Source organism: Squalius cephalus (genome assembly GCF_949319135.1).
Source record: "Squalius cephalus genome assembly, chromosome: 3".
In the NCBI taxonomy this organism is placed as follows: domain Eukaryota; kingdom Metazoa; phylum Chordata; class Actinopteri; order Cypriniformes; family Leuciscidae; genus Squalius; species Squalius cephalus.
The window spans coordinates 52,160,562-52,178,166 of NC_137124.1; the positions used below are offsets into that span (position 1 = coordinate 52,160,562).

At 36.9% G+C, this 17,605-nt stretch overlaps 1 protein-coding gene across 2 annotated transcripts in view; it reads left to right on the forward strand.

Moving 5' to 3' along the window:
* The window catches only part of dhx15 (DEAH (Asp-Glu-Ala-His) box helicase 15), a 43,352-nt gene extending 26,138 nt beyond the window's left edge, over positions 1–17,214 (forward strand). Inside the window, exons 7-14 of one of the 2 annotated variants that reach the window (XM_079865437.1) lie at positions 4,913–4,999; positions 5,275–5,424; positions 5,741–5,849; positions 9,703–9,894; positions 12,215–12,337; positions 13,815–14,005; positions 15,930–16,099; positions 16,218–16,914. In XM_079865437.1, the coding sequence (XP_079721563.1) occupies positions 4,913–4,999; positions 5,275–5,424; positions 5,741–5,849; positions 9,703–9,894; positions 12,215–12,337; positions 13,815–14,005; positions 15,930–16,099; positions 16,218–16,335 (1,140 nt within the window). In that variant the 3' untranslated portion in view covers positions 16,336–16,914. Of the gene's footprint in view, positions 1–4,912; positions 5,000–5,274; positions 5,425–5,740; positions 5,850–9,702; positions 9,895–12,214; positions 12,338–13,814; positions 14,006–15,929; positions 16,100–16,217 lie in introns of both variants that reach the window. The other variant, XM_079865436.1, reaches the window with a different exon arrangement.
* The last annotated feature ends 391 nt before the right edge of the window (positions 17,215–17,605 follow it).

Below are 17,605 nucleotides of genomic sequence, written 5' to 3' on the forward strand. Positions count from 1 at the left end.
TTTGCAAACTTACACTACCAGTCAAAGGTTTCGGATAGTTGCGATTTCTTTAATGCTTTTGAAATAAGTCTGTTCCACAATATGTTCACCAAGGCTGCATTTATTTAATCAAAAATGCTGTAAAAACAGTAATATTGACAAATATTATTACATTTCAATGAACTGTTTTTATTTTAATAAATAATTATTTAAAGTAATTTATTAATGTGATTTGCATTACTTTGAAGATACAGTCTTCAGTGTCGTGTGATCAAGAAACATTTCTTATCAATGATGAAAGCTGCTTAATATTTTTGTGGAAACTGAGATACAGTACCATTTTAAAAGTTTAAGTAAAACAAATAAAAAGAATACTTTTATTCAGAAAGGACCAGGGGTGTAATGATACCCACGTCACGATACGATATGATGCATATCACGATACGATATTATTGTGAATGGATTAAATTAATAGGCTTGGACTTGATGCTGGACAATGGTGACACCAGAATAAAAATATTCATGATTCTGAAGCTGAAAATACAGAATTATTTTAGACTAATATGCTTGTACTCTGTCACTGCCTAGATATATTTAAAGTAATGTATAGGCCACTTTTTACTGGTAACGTATAACATTTGGCATTATCAGAACCCACAAATATTTACTTTATATTCAACATTATATATAGTATTTTATTGTAGTACTGACACAATGTAATTTTTATTTTTTCGGTGAACTATACACAATACATAGTCACTATCCATGATACATATTGTTGCATTTTTGTATTGCGATATATTGTGACACTATATATTGTGATTTGAAAGGACAATAAATTGAACAAAAGTTATTCAAATAAAGGCAGAACTTGAACTTTTCTTTTCATCAAAGAATCCTGGGGAAAAAAAAAGGCATCATCAAACTGTTTTCAACATTGATAATATATTTCTTGAGTGGAGTAATGATGCTGAAAATTCAGCTTAGTCACCACAGGATTTACATTTTGAAATATATTAAAATTGAAAATGGTTGTTTTAAATGAATACTTTACAATATTACTATTTTACTGTGATTTCAATCAAATAAGTGAACCATTGGTGTCCATAAGAGACTTAATTATTCCAATCTTATGACCAGTAGGGTATGTAGTGTATGTCTCTACCTTGAGGTATTTTACCAAAAATGAGCATTGAATGAGAGGCTCATTCGAGAGAATTGAAATTGCACTTATTCATGTGAAATGTTGCTGGTATTAGCCTTGTTCAGTCAGCCCGCCAACTTTTTTCCAGACCACTTGCTTATGGATCATTGCTTCCTAAAAGATGCAATTTCTCAACACCTCATGGTTCAATGAGTATGTCTAAGTACTTGTAATGCATTTAGTGTTTTTGCTGTGAAATTCATTCCAATGGTGCTCACCTTGCGATAATTTCCATGGCTACCACTCTGGAATATATTTCATCTCAAAGGTCTTTCCCAGGTGGCCCTATTTTCTGAAAGGATGCAGACTGGTTAGGAACCCTCATTTCTTTTCATCACATGTCTGGAGCGCTCCGGACCCCGCTGTCATTCAGTGGTCTGTTAGGAGCACGCTCTGTGGTCATTGGGTCGTGGCCCCCAGTCTCCAGACTCCAGATGGCCTTTTTTCAGCAAATTCTCCCGGCCTTTCTATGAATATATAGGTAGATGATTCTTTTCAGCAGCTGAATTACATCAGGTCAAAGGCTCCATGAATAGAGTAAAAAATAAATAAATAAATTCTGAAGCCACTCATTTTGTGGCTAGAGTGAAATCCACTTATAAAAGAAGGACTTAAGTGCCTGAAAGGCATTTTTAGGAGGCTGAATTACATGAAATATATAAGCTTTCTCTCTATTATTTGCTCTCTGTTAGTAATGGAGGCCAGAAATTATGAAACTCAATTTACATTTTGCAAATATACACAGCAAAACCTTTTTTTAGTGGAGCTTGCTAAAGGAAACACTTATAATACTATTGCTCCTACTTAAGGTTAGGATTTTAAATAAATCCCTAACCTAATGAATTAAACTTCAGTGCTTGTTTTTTGCTGTAGGCATTATTTATAACTCAAACTATGTGCGTATTGCTGCAAGACATCTGAATTCTTTTTGATAAAAAGGTGCAAAAATCCCATTGATTTTAATCGAAAGAGGGAGCCTGAGCCATGTTTAGGAACCAGAATATCATAGAGACTCAGTTGGCAAGAAATGGAAATTCACCCTATTCATTTATTAATCTTATTATGAATGATGCATCCATGCATGTTTAATTTTCTTTAATGTATTTGTTCAAGATTTATTTTTGATCTTGCCAATTTTAATAAAATGGTTATAACCTGATCTTCCGGTGACAAGACCTTATCCAGTCATTTAATCCATGACTTGCTTGCGAGCGACATTCAAAACTATTGTTCTCTATGAATGTACACCTTCTTTTGCCATGGACGACATCCTTCCACAGCTCTGGGGGCTGCTCAGATTCTGGGGGCTCATCTCAGATCATCTCAGCGCATCAAAGACAGTCCACAGTCTCTAGCTCAAAGATGATTCAATATGTCACTATACCACACATGATGAAGGCCACCTGTACTGTAAAGGGACAGAGAGAGCGAAGAAGCGAGACGTGGCATTAATAATACAGTTTCTTAGATGTGTGCTTCTCCAGGGAGGGGAAGATGGCTACGTGCTGTGCACAGACATGTATCTTGCCGCCAAAAAGAGCAATAGTAATGTGTCTGGACGGGCTGCTCGGCGGAAAGCAGTCCGGCTCAGCCAGCACACTCCCAATTTGACTTGATTGCAGCAACTGTTGCCTTACTTCCCTGTTGGGTTGTATTAGTCTTCCAGCTTGCGACAGCTCACTGAAGTGTCTTTAAGGATTTAATTCCCACTGATTTTTTTTTTTTGTGTGTGTGCCTTTTTTTCACCCTCTCTCCAGTTACAACAGAACTTTTTTTCTTTAATTTGATTTTTTTTTAGTTTGCCCAGATCAGTGCAGAAGAGTCTAATCACCAATGAAATGTACTAAAAAAAGCAACCCTGCTGGTGTAGAGAGTGGTTAGAGATTTGAATAAATACTTTACGCCAAGTATTCAACTTGGCCACATAATTTGTCCCACACACTTGCAATTAACATTTAATAATTTCTCAACTTGTGTAACTTAAGTGAAGTGATATTTATGGCTGTCACTAATGATTATTTTGGTAATCGAGTAAGCGGATGTTTTTTGTTGTAATAAAAAAAGACCCAAGCAAACAATAGCCTTTAAAAAGACTTAAAATACATAAATAATAACGAGGCAATAATCTTTGATTTCAAATAAAATATCAAAAGCAAGCAATCATGGTTTTATAGAACAAGTGTAAAAATGCATCAGATCAAATCCGATCAGATCAATAATATTGGCAATACGACATTTAATTAAATTTATTTAATCTTTAATATTTGGTCTCTTGTTTACAATAGAAATGCTACAGCCACTGCAATATCTTGATCAAGAATATGTGGACATCAAAACATGTAAACTCAGAGTGAGGGTTTAAACTTTTATTTTGAGACTTGTTTGTGTGAACGGTGCCGATCTGAGACGCACGTAACCTACAGACATGGAAATAATTAATATTAAACTAATAATAATTAATATTAATATTAAAATGTTTTATTAAACCTGCAGGGCATATATTTAATTGAATTGCAGCCTTTGTGAATTTACAATAGCACTCTGCTATAGTGTGTTTTTTTAAAATTGTTCATACAGTGTGCAGCCTTAGAAAATGATCTAAAGGGATAGTTCATCCAAAAATGAAAATTCTGTCATCATTTACTCTCCCTCAAGTTGTTCCAAACCTGTATGACTCTTTCTTCTGCTGAACACAAAAGAAGATATTTTGAAGAAAGTCGGTAACCAAACGACTGATGGACCCCATTGACTTCCATAGTAGGAAAAAAAAATACTATGGATGTCAATGGGGACCAGCAACCGTTTGATTACCAACCTTCTTGAAAATATCTTCTTTTGTGTTTAGCAGAAGAAAGGAAATCATACAGGTTTGGAACAACTTGAGGGAGAGTAAATGATGACAGAATTTTCATTTTTGGATGAACTATCCCTTAACAGTTAATGGATTCTTGTCCGTGGAATGCGTCACTTCCGGTATTTTGCTGGGTACTCAACACAGGTAAATTGCTGTAGAGGATTTTTAAAAATCGAGTACTCTGAATTTGATCGTGGAATTGTGGCAGCCCTTGTGATATTACTCTAAAGACATTTTAAAGTGTGATGGGGAAAAAAGGACCTTAACCATGTGTAGAGAGCAGAAATATTGTACAGATTTAAGGGTGGGCTCTCTTGTTCCTTTTGGTCATTCCTTCATAGCAGCGTTCTAAAAATCAATTGGATATTCTTTGCATTTTTATAGCAACATACTTAATATACCAATCAGAACACCATAGCAACCGCAAAGCAAGGTTTTGAAAACATTCAGAACACCAGAGCAACATGGCAACTTTCTAAGTAGGTCTTAACATTTTTGCATTATAGCGATGTACTTAAACACTCAGAACACAATAGCAACCACACAGCATTGTTCTAAAACCCATTTAGAACATCTTTGCATTTTTATTGAAATATACTTAAACTACTCAGAACACCAACCTATCTGCATAGCAACACCTTGTCAACCACCCAAGTTCCATTGTGGCAGTGAGTTTAGCTCAGGCAAGCACCTTTCTGCAGAAATGTCAAAATACTTGCTGCTTTTAAAATGTTATGCATAGGCATCCAGGTCATTTTAGAGTGTCTTGTACAACTTGTTCAAAAAGTAGATGGACTTCGATTTTTGCTTTTATTTATTTTTTGGTCAATAGCTGTTTGATCTCAGTCTTGACCGTAATGTTTCGCCTCTCATAGGTTGTGGTTTCTACAAACATCGCTGAGACGTCCCTGACCATCGATGGCGTGGTGTTTGTAATTGATCCTGGCTTTGCCAAGCAAAAGGTTAGTCTTCTCTTCTCTGCCTCACTTGTCTAATCTCACCCCATCATCTGTTTCTCTTGCTTCTGAAATCCCCTGATAAACCCAGTGGCGGGGCTCTGACAGCGACTCGAGATGGAAAAGCTAGTTATTTATTCTGCTGACATTTCCCTAGCCCAGCTGCTGCTGTCATACATGTAGTCCAGTCAGAGATGAAGGATGGCTTCGCTTTGGCATATTGCTGTGGTGCAATGGTGTGCATTTATTATTCACACAGCTCTTTCCTTCTCGTCGCACAGGTGTATAACCCTCGCATTCGAGTCGAGTCGCTGCTCGTAACGGCTATTAGTAAGGCTTCAGCCCAGCAGAGAGCCGGCCGTGCTGGACGTACGCGCCCGGGAAAGTGCTTCCGGCTCTACACCGAGAAGGCCTACAAGACTGAGATGCAGGTTTGTGTAACGGATCATTACTGCTGTAGGCATCTGGGAAGCGATTTGATTATATGCCAGCGATGTTGGTTGGGTCATTTGTTGATCAAACCACAGATGGACTCACTGGTCAAGCCAGACACTGGTTCCTTCACAAGTCTTTAGTACTTCTGGTCACTTCTAGCCTTTTTTTTGTGCACTCGTACAAATGGAAAATGTCCATATCAACTAAATGAGTTTGAATATTTCCTTATGAGCTGCAACTTGAGAGTATTAATAGAAAACATCAGCTAATTTGTTTTCCTTTTTCTCTGTTTTTCCTCATTTCTCCTGTCAGGATAACACATACCCTGAGATTCTCAGGTCGAATTTGGGCTCTGTGGTGCTACAGCTCAAGAAGCTTGGTATCGATGACCTAGTGCACTTTGACTTCATGGACCCACCAGGTATAAAATAAAGTTTTGAGTTTGTTCCTCAGTGTCTGATACTATAAAATGGTTCTGTGTTATGGGGCAGCACACTTCCTCACATAAACGGACTGATATTTCGGAGTCTTTGCTTTGATCGTGTAATTGCGTTTATGCTATATGAAGACTGATGTGGAAATTCATTAAAACTGCATGATGACCAGACTTGTAGTCGCTGAATAGTAACGACTGGAACATTTCCTTGTGATTGGCTCATCATCTTTTCTGAATGGTTCATGACCTTAAAGATCTCTGAAGTCACCCTAAAAATGCTGTCTTATTAAAGCTTTCTACTTCTTGTAATACTGATACATTTGACTACTTAAAACCACCTAACTAAATGTATGGATGGGTAATATAAAAGACAATATTCAGTATCGTTTAGGGCTGCCTGCAAATAAGATTTTTCTTGTCGACTAGTAGTAATTCATGAGTATAATTAATAATTCATTAGTAGTAAATCTATGTATTTGTTTACCTGTATTCAGTAAGCATGGGATTAGATTCACTCAATCTGGCACACAAGAGGCCAAATGAAAACAGCAGGAATTTGTAGCACTGGATAAGGCTGATGGAAGCCTGGTGACATTTGCCAAATACTCGCTTAAACTTTCCTTACTTCAATGTACCTTTTAGATTTCCTTCTCATTGATTTGCCTTCAGTTAACACATCGGCTCGTTCCCGTTATAGTTAATTTCTGATGTGGTGTCCGCAGTGTAAATTACTTTTCAGGCGGGCTCACTGCATGGCATCTATACTTAATTATTTCCCAAAACGGATTACTTGCGTTACTAGCGTTGCACGAGTAAATGCTACATCCTTTAAAAAAAAAAAAAAGGAAAGTATTTCTGATATACAAGATCAATACTTATTTCTAATAACAAACTGACCGTTGCATTTTAAATGAAGTTTTCCTGACTCATTGATAAAGACAGCCACAGTCTTTCATCCTATTCAGCAAACTTCTCCAAACCTTAGGCAATGCTAATTTTCAGTTAACATGCAACTGGTCATTAGAGCCAAACTCTCTAGAGCCAAAGGTCAGTAATTGAATTTGTTGGTGTGTGACCAGTGTTGATGCATTAAGTAGAGCTTCCTCCATATAATTGAATTAGTGGCGCTGCTGTTTGGAACTGCTTGCATGTCAGATGAAAAATTAGCCCCCTTTGTCTTGAATTAAAAGTTAGTTGTTGTCCAGGGGACCACAGCCACAATGTTTTTACTGCAAACCGATGGCTTTCATTTGTCTCTTATGTTGCTTTTTTATATACCTCCAATGTAGCTAATGCAAGTATCCCATATAACTTTTTCTCATGCTTTGGTTTAGAATGAGTGTTATGTATCAACTATGATAATATTGTAATTGTTGTTTTAACAACGTGCCTAGTTTTCATAATTTCATAATCAAAAATTAAAGATGGTCCTACCTAGGGGTGGGTGATTATAGCCTCAATTAATCATGAAATTTCAAGAATGTTTGTGATAATGATATTTATGATGATATAGGAAAAAAAAAGTTTTTTTTAATTACATTGATCTCACATAAATGTTTGCTCACTCATTGCGTTTTTACAATGAGGTAAGTTTAAGACTTTACACAACACAAGGAAGCTTGATTTCAATCTTTGAATTAAATTGAAAAAAGTAGCAAAAATGCATACAAATAATAGATACAAATAAAGAGAAGTTTTTGGTTAGGTCTAACAATAGTATTCAGAAATACTACAGAAACTGAATGTAATCAAATGTAAAATAACACTGATAGTCTTTTAGTCCTGAGTCCTGACTAAATTAAATACATAGCTTTAATTGTAAGGAATCAGAATGAATAGCCTAGCTTTTGTTGTTTTGACGACAGCATTAATGACAGACACATATGGCTGCTGTCACTTTTAGAGCTAGTGCACGGATCCATTACTGTTCTCATTATACTGTCTGTCACACGCGTTTTATGATTATTTAAGACATAACCGACTGTGTTTACGAGTCGAGTATACTAACCAAGACCGGAATTTTGAAACAATTTTGCGTGTTTTTTTCTCGTTAAAGCGATATGATCCACGAAAAATAACTTTTGTTACTCGCAAGCTGTTTGTGAGGCGAAAATTATAGACTTTAGTTACGATGCACTGCTGGCCCGATTGTGCAAGTCACAGTTCCGTCATGTCCCGACTCCTAAACGCAAGAGTGTAGTATCGACACTTGCAGCGCTTGGAGGGAGAGTGTACCGCTGAACACTCGCACGGTTTGTGAAATTGTGTCTCGGAGAAAGTTTTAAAATGATTGATTTGATTTGTATAATCTGTGTGGATTAATTTAGGATACTCATACAATCTACATGCTAAAGTGCTAATACGTCATGATATTGATATCGTCATCAATTGATGACCTATATCTTTGATATCGTGATATGACACTTTTTTTTTTTTTATCATGTAAAATTTATACCGGTGTTATCGTGGACGGTACGATATGGCACACTCCTAGTCCTACCCTAACTAAGGGCCAATTGACAAAATATTGTCCAATTATTGTTCAACAAAAATATAATTTTTTTGTCATTCTTACACACCTACTCATAACACGTCCAAAAACCTGGCAACTACCCATGGCATTTTCCAGTGGCATAGTTTAATTTACAAAAATTTCACAGTTTATTATTCAGGGATGCAAACAGCGCGCTTTTCGGCGCCTCCCGCTTTTTTCACGTCAGTTTGGGTGACAAATTCATCTGAAGCCTATTTCATAGCTTAATGTGAGGGACAGAAGTCTATTTACATCATTAAAGTTTACAAAAACTCGTTTTCCCTCCTCTGCGGCTGTCAATCATTCTCCATTCAGTATTCAAACAGCGCGCGCGCTTCGTCCGGTTACAGCAGCACAAGCACGGTAAAACTCTCTTCAATATGATATTCACATTATAATGCTTGATCTGTAGAGAAAAGGCTGTGGATTTGCATAAAATGACTTTATTTTGTTGGAGTTTGTTGCCGTTTTTAAACGACTCGCTACCGTGTGCCTGTTAGATCACACATCACAAGGACTAAATCTGCATCAAACGCACAATAACTGGAATTTAAAACTGTGAAGAAACAAATGATCAATAAACTGTTGGACAGATAGACACTAGGATTTGTGCGCTCGACATTTCTTCGCTTTGTGCCGTGAACTTTTAAATGCGCACTTGTGCAGCGCAGCGCTGCACACTGTGACTCCATGTTGCTTTGAGCACATCATTCTGCGCCCGCGATGCGCATACGCGCTTTGTGCGCTCTGTTTTGAAGCGTTTCATATTTTCATAGTTTTGCGCACTGAAAGATTATTAAAAGCCTATATGTTTGTATACCTAGCCTGCACAATACATTTAAAATAAGCATAATTTAATTGTATGTTATTTCTGTGTAGTGTAGTGTAGGCTATATAAATATACACGCTTCTGAATTCTTGACATTCATATATAAATATAAAATTGTGAAATGTATGATTGCCTGATTGAATTTTATAAGAGTACTAATAGTAATTTGTTTTTATTAACATGTTTAGATTTGATAAAATTACTGTGCAGATTTTTTCAAGAATTACTTTTTGCTGCTGATTTATACACTCACTAAGTTTAATAAAAATACATAATACATTTATGTAATATGTAAAGGTGTTAACTGTACTCTTACACTGCAAAATGATCACTTGCAAAGGATTAAATTCATCACAATTATGTAAGTATCTGGATATTTGCCGCGGGGCGAGGGCTTCGATAACCTCTCTCTTTTTTGACCATACTTGTGTTTGCATCCCTGATTATTGTATTGTAATATAATATTTTTCTGGCAGCTCCTGAGACCCTGATGCGAGCCCTGGAGCTGTTGAACTATCTTGCAGCACTGAATGACGATGGTGACCTGACGGAGCTGGGCTCCATGATGGCTGAGTTCCCTCTCGACCCCCAGCTGGCCAAGATGGTCATCGCCAGCTGCGAGTTCAACTGCTCCAATGAGATCCTGTCCATCACCGCAATGTTATCAGGTAGTATGTGCTCATGTACACACATGACCCCTGCATATGAATTATTAGACAAAGAATGGCTATGAAATCTAACGGACTATGAAATATTAATGCTTTGTAGCTCACTCATTATCAATTAGAAGTGTGTCTGAATATGCTCAGGACAAAATAACAAAAAGATGTTAGTCTCCTGTTTTATTGTCTACAGATCCACAATTTTAAGTTGCCAACCAAGTTAATCATAATGGTTGCATAAACAGTCTGCTTATGCTTTTAGCTGCTTGGCTGAAGTCATTATATTATATAGAACGACTCTCAAAGGAAAGACTCGCAAACAGTCAAGTCTCTTAATGTGTCGCACTGTAAGACTGCCAAATCAGAATGGTGTTTGAGCTATTGAATGTCTGTGATGCAGAGGGGTGGGGGAGAGTAGGACATAAAGATGTAAAGTACAACCGCTTAAGACAGGGGTGTCCAAACTAGTGTTGTGATATTTCGATACTGAAATATCTGAAACGGTTCCAATACTCTTTTTCTGCAGTATTGATACACCAATCCCAGCTGCACATTCTCGCTCTCTTCCCTTCGACAGTGAATTGACACACACAACCCTCCTCTCTCTCACTCGTCTCGTTCGCCCCTGTTGAATAGTGCTTGTATTGCGCATAATTTTAGTAATTCCCACAGGATTCATGCTCACATCAAAAGCGCGCACACCACTGATCTATATAAGTGCTGTTCACATTAAGCCGCCTCTTAAACAGTTCGCGAGTACCAAAGTGACTTATTTTCCGTGGCTTTTTGCACTTAAACGGTCAAATACATTAAAAAAAATTGTCAAAATGCCCATTTTGCCGAGTATTCAGGTGAATACAGTCAGTCTTCCCCAATGGTATTGAAAATGGCATCAAATATTTATATTTTTCAAGGTATCTTATCATAAGTTGGAAATTTCAGTATCGTGACAACAGTAGTCCAAACTTTGTTTAAAGGAGGCCAGATTCGATGTTGTGGATTGAAAAAGCCTTCTAAATGGATCGTTGTGGCACAATCTTTCTCCTATTTTTCGCATCAGTGTTGGAGAATGTCAGCATTATTTCATCTGGCTTTAAACTAGTTTAAATCAAGACATTTGTGCTTGTATCAGAGAACTCTGCACCGAACTGGAATGCTTCTCACTGGATCTCACTGCACTGTTTATCGGTAGCATGATCCAGAGCGGTGTTGTGCCCAGCGAGTAAACTCATTTGCTCTAAGCTCGCGCTGCGCTGTCTTTTGGTCAAACTTAATAAATGGTCTTTGTAGTGCGGTTCAAACAAGTAGGGCTGATCCGCTGTTGGCGCGTTTAAGGTTCCTCACACAACGGAAATGGCAGCAGTTAATTAGTTATCAAATTGTATTCACTCATGGTTTACCGCTACACCTGGCCAAAAATGTAGTGCTGTCACCTTGTGTTGACATTGTGAAACTGCATGATTTGTAAATTATGCGCAGTGGGACATGTAATATATTTTAATAGACAAACTTTGGACACCCCTGTCTTAAGAGCTATCGCTTACTAGCACTTTAGAGGTTCAAGCTTTGTTTGACAGATCTGAACTGACCCGAGTAAACCCTTCAAACAATTCTGGGTTCCAAATCAGGTACTATATAACCTAAAATAAAAAAAACATGAACCTCACAGTTTCCTATTTAAAAAATATAAATATATATTTTAAAATAATTTACTTTTTTCTAGGACTAAATTTAAGATTTATGTATCTGAATTGCATATCAAATTTGACCAAGTTTTAACAAATTTAATAAACAATTTTTTTATTTAATCTTAATTAAAGACTTAATGTCATCATAAATGAAATGCGGGTAAGCTTTCTGCACTCAAAAAATCATGACATTGTTTAACTATACTGTGAAATTTTTATATTCATATTTTAATAATGAACTCATTACAAAATGTTTAATCGTTCAAAACTGCAATGCAAACAAATGTAAATGTAAATGCAATTCAAATTAATTTAGGCCTATTTATTTTTGTGTAAATGGCAGCATGTATTTTAAATGAACGTCAGTTAGGTTTGACTCTGTCGAGTGACCTCGTCCCCCCAGAAAAATGATCAGGCCACAGGTTTAGCTTAATTTCCACTGCAATAATTTCTCTCTTCCAAAAAGGCAAAACGAAAAGCCGAAAGCAGAAGCTCTCCCCCCACCCCGTCCTACCATTTGGTGTAGTCTACCCTGTGCCGTGCTCTAGCCTCAGAACTAGGCCTTTTGTCCTGTCTGGGTGAACGCTTGACTCATCCCTATGGGCGGCTATGTTGGGGCCCATACCAACCTTGTTTAGTCCCACAGTGCTTTGTGCGTCCCACCGAAGCCAAGAAGGCAGCTGACGAGTCCAAAATGAGGTTTGCCCACATCGACGGGGACCACCTGACCTTGCTCAACGTCTACCACGCCTTTAAACAGAGTACGTATACACACACATACACTTGCATCTTATACTCATGTGAAATGATTCCCTCCCCCCATTTTTAATTAGCCTAATTGCCTAAATCTATTACAACTAATTTCAGGTTGTTTTTGTAGGTGGCTGAAAATCGTAATTTGTTTCATCAAAATCAGTGCCTTCGAGGCACCATGGTACTAAAACTGTTCTGAAAGGCACAGCGAATTATGTGCCGTTCATTTCTCACTTTAGCTTCCATATTTTCTCAAACTCTCATGGGGTTTCTTGCATCTCACTCGTTATCTGGTAGCCAGTGCTTATTTGAAACATTCTAAAAATCATGAGAGTATATTTGTGTTCATGTGATGCTGACAAGTTTCATGTTACGGCATTTTAATTTGTCAGTACAATAAAGTCCAGTGAATTTGATTGTGTAAATTGTATAAACCCTTGACATTAGAACCAGATTACATAAATTTTGAAATTAGCAGAAACAAGAGTCTACAGTTAACACTTTGGACCAAACCTTTGATATTCATGATACATCTTTTTTTTCACCCCTTAAGGAAGCCATTGGTTATTTAAACCATTTTGTTTAGGCAGAATTTGCATTTGGGGTATAACACGTTGAAAAATTGCAGTGCTGGCCATTTAGGGTTTTCACCACTGTTTTTCAATACACAAAGTTAAAGTGAAATGTTTTGTATTCACAACACAATTCAGCACACAAATGTAATTGAAAAGTAATATATTTCAAACAGTAAGTGTACTGTCATAAAATCATGAAATTTCAGTATTTGACATTTTAATGTATTTATATAGAAGTAAAATAAGAAAAATATTAGATGTTAAATACTTTGTAAATAGAAAAATTCAGTTAATATGCGGTTTTACTTTTCCTCACAAAAACCGTGGTTGTGGTCAATTCTAGAGTGTAAGCTTCTTGTACGTGTTACCCACTTTTAATGACAATTAGGTATTTAATTGCTTCATACAAATGTTGCAGTTCTGCTACTCTGGGTCTCTGAGGGTTGCATTTCTTCCAACTAAACCATATGTGCCAATAGCTGGTATGCTCACAATATTTCTTGCATTCCTAGTAACACTCTACATGTATATATTGTTCTGTCATCGTTAGACGATGATTTTAAAAGGTGACGTGTAAATATTTCTGAAGTCAAGCAATCCATTTGTTGGTTGATTCCCACGAAAGCAAGAAGCATGTGGTTCTGAGACACTGTTTGTTTGAACATCCTGACAACATTGGCTCAACCAATGGCTTGAGTTTGGGGTGGTACTTTGTTTGGCCTGTCAGTAGCAGATATGGAAAAGTGTTTGGAAAAATTAGTTTGACAAGATTTTTTTAGCAAATCCATTTTGTGACGCAATAGTAAGCGATTTAGAAGTTCATAGATGATTTTGCAGTGCTGGTCTGAGTTCAGGTCTGCTTGTATGTTGCCCTTAACCTGGTTTTAATGTGTAACCATTCTATTCCAAGACCACGAGTCAGTGCAGTGGTGCTACGATAACTTCGTTAACTACCGCTCACTGATGTCGGCTGATAACGTGCGGCAGCAGCTCTCACGCATCATGGACCGCTTCAACCTGCCACGACGCAGCACAGAGTTCACCAGCCGAGACTACTACATCAACATTCGCCGAGCTCTAGTCACCGGGTTCTTCATGCAGGTGTGTCTGTCTATAAATGTGCTAAAAATGTTCACTTACATTTGTTCAACCTGTTAACTGTCAGTGTCCTGATAGCGGGATGGTTGATACGCTTTTTTAATTGCGTTTTTTTCTCCTTCACACATTTTAGTAATCATCATAAAGTAGATATCAATTGAAAGATTAAATACTGAAAACTATTTGAAATTTGAAATTGCGTAATGGAAACGGTACATTAAAACCTTTTTAGTGGGCTCAAATTTTGTGATACCAAAAACAACTTGGATCACAACTTGGTTTGACATATGGCTGTTTTTTTAATTTTATTTTTTTATTCCAAATTATTCCAAATGGTTTTGTAAACCTTTTTTTTTTTTTGGAAGTGCTTGCACTTCTGCAATAATCTGCTAAAGGTCTTTAAAAAGAGACCAATGTTAGGTCAATATTCAAACGTTTTCATGAATTACAACATTTAAGTTCAGATCTATGCTCAAAAAGGGGGAGGGTGACAGTTTACAGGTTATTGAACAATGTGAAAAACCCAACCTAATAAGCTTCTTCAGTCCTGCTAAGGTTTTGAGTGCAGAGTGTTTTGAATCACAATTGCTGATATTGTGCAAAGACATATATTTTTGGTAAATTGTAATGTCCATTGCTATTTTCCTCTTTTTATCCTGGGCAATGTCTTCAGCCTAGAGCAGGCATCCTCAAATAGCAGATCGCACGTTCCAGCTGGACCGCCAGACAAAATGACAACTGTAGCACCATTTTACCGTTACTACATTTTAAAGCGAGCAGCACGTCAAAACAACGGAGCTGTTCACTCCACAAGCGCTCAGGGCTGTTTATGGTTATGGTCATTCTAATGTTTTTATCTAGTGCCAAATGCGCTTCATTCAAGCCCTTTCGGCTCCATGCGCTCTCCTGTTAAAGACGTAAAATGCTACGGTTATTTTAACAACAGTAGCCGAAACATGGTGAGCAGCAAAAAAGAAAAAAATCTCTGAAACGCTTCAGAAAACGAGAACGCAGCAAATAGTCATACATTCACTATATAACTCCAAGCATTCAAACCAGGTTTGTGATGCTGATTTTTTATTTTAATTATCTATGTACATTTAGCATTTAGGCCTATTAAACAGCATGTTTAAGAGCATTTTATAATAAACATTGGTATAAATGAGAATTATTTGTAGCTGGTAAAGACAATTAAACTTTTTGAAATATAGAGACTGGACCAGTTACAATAGATCACCCTCAGTGTTCTGAGTGTCCTACAATTCTGTAGAGTTGAATATAGTCACAGCTGAAGGGGTTTCAAGACCGTATCACCCTTTAGCCATGATCATTTCTAATAGAACAGCCTTGGATGGTCTTACAACTTAAGGATTTAGTTAAGTCTTTGTCCACTTTAGTTTTTTAATCCTAAACTAAAGTACAGTTAGTTTTAAAGTAGAGCTTGATTTCTCCTCTTATTCTCTGTCTGAATTAAAAGATACCGTGTCTGTTGGGAATGCAGAATCACTGAGGCTTGCTAATGTAATGCAAGGCTTTTTATCAAAGTGTGACCATTTAATGCATACAAGAAATCAAGGCAATTTTCGGCCCACGTAGCGCAAATAAATGACGTTTTTATCGAGTCGCTCTCCGGGAAGGGGGTACCTGAAACAAGTGACCTGACTAGTTGAATTACTCCATTAATATTGAAATATTTGTCAACATTAACCTTTACTGGTGAGACAAATTTGCACCTTGGCTTACGAATTACCTGGAGTTGCATTCCCGACGTCTCTGTTTGAGTCGGCCGTTTATTGAGACTGATTGCCCGGGTTAATCTCGACATCCTCACACTGCCTGTGTAGGTGCCTGAAGAAACGTCAGTGTGTGCGCATTTGGTTTGCTTGTGGTTGATTTATTTGTTAATTTGCGTGTCTGGTTTTATCAGGTTGCTCACCTGGAGCGCACCGGCCACTATCTCACAGTGAAGGACAACCAGGTGGTCCAGTTGCACCCTTCCACCGTACTGGACCACAAGCCCGAGTGGGTTCTCTACAATGAGTTTGTGCTGACCACCAAGAACTACATCCGCACCTGCACTGATATAAAACCCGAATGGTAAGCTAAAACATGCAAATGCAGAATTTGTTTGTGCATTGTTGGCAAAGAGTAACTGTTTTTGCAACCAAGAAAGGAGAAAGTTAGTAAACATTCTGTGTACCGTCTCTTCCTGTAGGCTGGTGAAAATCGCTCCACAATACTACGAGATGGGCAACTTCCCTCAGTGCGAGGCTAAGAGGCAACTGGAGCGCATTGTTGCTAAACTTCAAACCAAGGAGTACTCTCAATACTGAACCTAACCGAACGGTATAAGGACTATACATTTTGAATTCACTATGCGCTGTGCAATGCTTCTGAGGTTGTACATCATCACACATTGTCATTCAACATTAGATTTCTGTCTGTGTTTTGTTTTTTTGTTTTGATTTGTCGTCAAGATATAATTATTTTTTTATAACTCTTTGCTCCGTGCTCCGCCGTGCATTTTGGCACTTGATAAAAACAGTTAAATTGGTCGATTTAGGCACTAATGATTGATTGGGAGCAAATGCTTAACAGGGATACCACCATCAACTTTTTTTGCATGAGCATTCATGTGAATGTTGACATTCCTTATTGACATTGAGAACTTCCTGCTATGTTATTGAGTAGAAAAGTCCCTGTTTATTCTGTAAAGGAGCTTTTACTTCAATAATAAAAAAAAACCTTGATATCAGTCATGCTCAATCAAGTTCATGCGTACTATTATTTTTGTTGAATAAAAATAAAAGAATAAATTATACAATTACTTACTGCGTTAGTTAATGAGGAGGACCTAAATTGCACAAATGCATTCACAGCATTGCAGTTGCAATCAAAATAAAGTAGTATTGACCATAATGTTTATTAATGGTTTGATTTATTGAATGAGTTCGGTTCAGCTAGTATTTCTATAAATGTTTTCAATAAATTAATGTACATCAGTGGTCATCTTTGTAAGGGTTAAGATTAGGGCAGTCATGTTAATGTGCTCATTTATGAGGTTAATTGCATGTTTTACAGCATTCATTTTTTATAATCATATTCAGCCATTTTGGGATTCCAGCAGTTTCCTTCTGATTTCTAAAGACTGGTCGAAGAAATACTTTGACCCATGAATGGTTGTTTCACACTGTTGAATACAAACGCAACAATCCAGTATCTGGGCGCTTGTTTATCTGTTAATGATGGAGGAAAAACTAGGTATTTCATACCTTGAATGCTATTTGGAGCACAAAATATTATATTTTGGAAAAATTTGTGTGGTTTAATTTGAGTTCAAGATCATTCAAGTTAATTTTATTTCTCTGGTCTCTTAATTTGATTCAGTTTGTAAAGCATCACTGTTATGCCCTGTTAGTGGAAAAAGTTTTTTATTAGTTTAAATAAAGATATTTCAATTTTTTAAATATAAATATTAGATGAAAAACTTAAAAAATGTAGATGAAAATAAGAAATGTTGCCTTGGCAACTTAAACTAATAAAACGTATGAACTAAAATAATTTATATTGTATATTCTAAAATAATTATCAATAGAAATATTT